Genomic DNA, 728 nt, shown 5'->3' with positions numbered 1-728 from the left:
TCTTTCTATAAAATTAATAGTTAAAATTATTAAATAATTTAATATATTTAATTAAATTATTATTTAATAATTTTTAAATATTAATTTTATATACTAAAATAACTACATTCGAATTTTCACTTTATATTTAATTAGCTTGCATATAATATTCTCTCTAAAAATGTTTATGAAACGTCTTCTAAAGAATATTTTTGTCATTTTATAGTTAAGGAGCAGTTTATATTAAAAATGATAAAAATATTAAAAATGACAAAAATATCCTTTTGAACACTAATAAGTTTATATTGAAATTATGAATGAGGAATTATGTTTTGATTGATCAGGGCCAACTCCAACTCCAACTCCAAAGCCAAACCCAGAAGAAGTTATAACTATTGTTCCAAATGTACCAAGAGAAACAGAGGAGGGTGAGATTATAGCAACTAAAAGCAGCAATAAAGGGTGGGAAGTTCTTAAGAGCTTTGTATATGGTGGTTTGGCTGAATTATTAGCAAGTCTTAGTCTTGTCACTTCTTCAGCCAGTGCTGATGCTAACACATGTATGTACTCATCATCTTCATCAATTTTTTTTCTCTCTAATTTAATATCTTGCTTTAATTTTAGTTTCTTGTTGGTAATAATTATATATTATTGCTTTCAAATAATCATCTCATATTTAACTATTTATTGAAGAATAACCTCTTATATACTTTTATTTTTTTTAAATGAATATAATTCTATTATAGACT

General features: G+C 24.2%; 1 protein-coding gene across 2 annotated transcripts in view; it reads left to right on the top strand.

Moving 5' to 3' along the window:
- The window catches only part of LOC107619581 (membrane protein of ER body 1), a 7,207-nt gene that overhangs the window by 4,968 nt on the left and 1,511 nt on the right, over nucleotides 1-728 (top strand). Inside the window, exons 4-5 of one of the 2 annotated variants that reach the window (XM_021111393.1) lie at nucleotides 324-349; nucleotides 380-539. In XM_021111393.1, coding sequence (XP_020967052.1) covers nucleotides 324-349; nucleotides 380-539 — 186 coding nt within the window. Of the gene's footprint in view, nucleotides 1-323; nucleotides 540-728 lie in introns of both variants that reach the window. The other variant, XM_016321872.2, reaches the window with a different exon arrangement.

This window comes from Arachis ipaensis, chromosome B09 (genome assembly GCF_000816755.2).
Source record: "Arachis ipaensis cultivar K30076 chromosome B09, Araip1.1, whole genome shotgun sequence".
NCBI lineage: Eukaryota > Viridiplantae > Streptophyta > Magnoliopsida > Fabales > Fabaceae > Arachis > Arachis ipaensis.
This window is presented reverse-complemented; position numbering and strand designations above follow the sequence as displayed.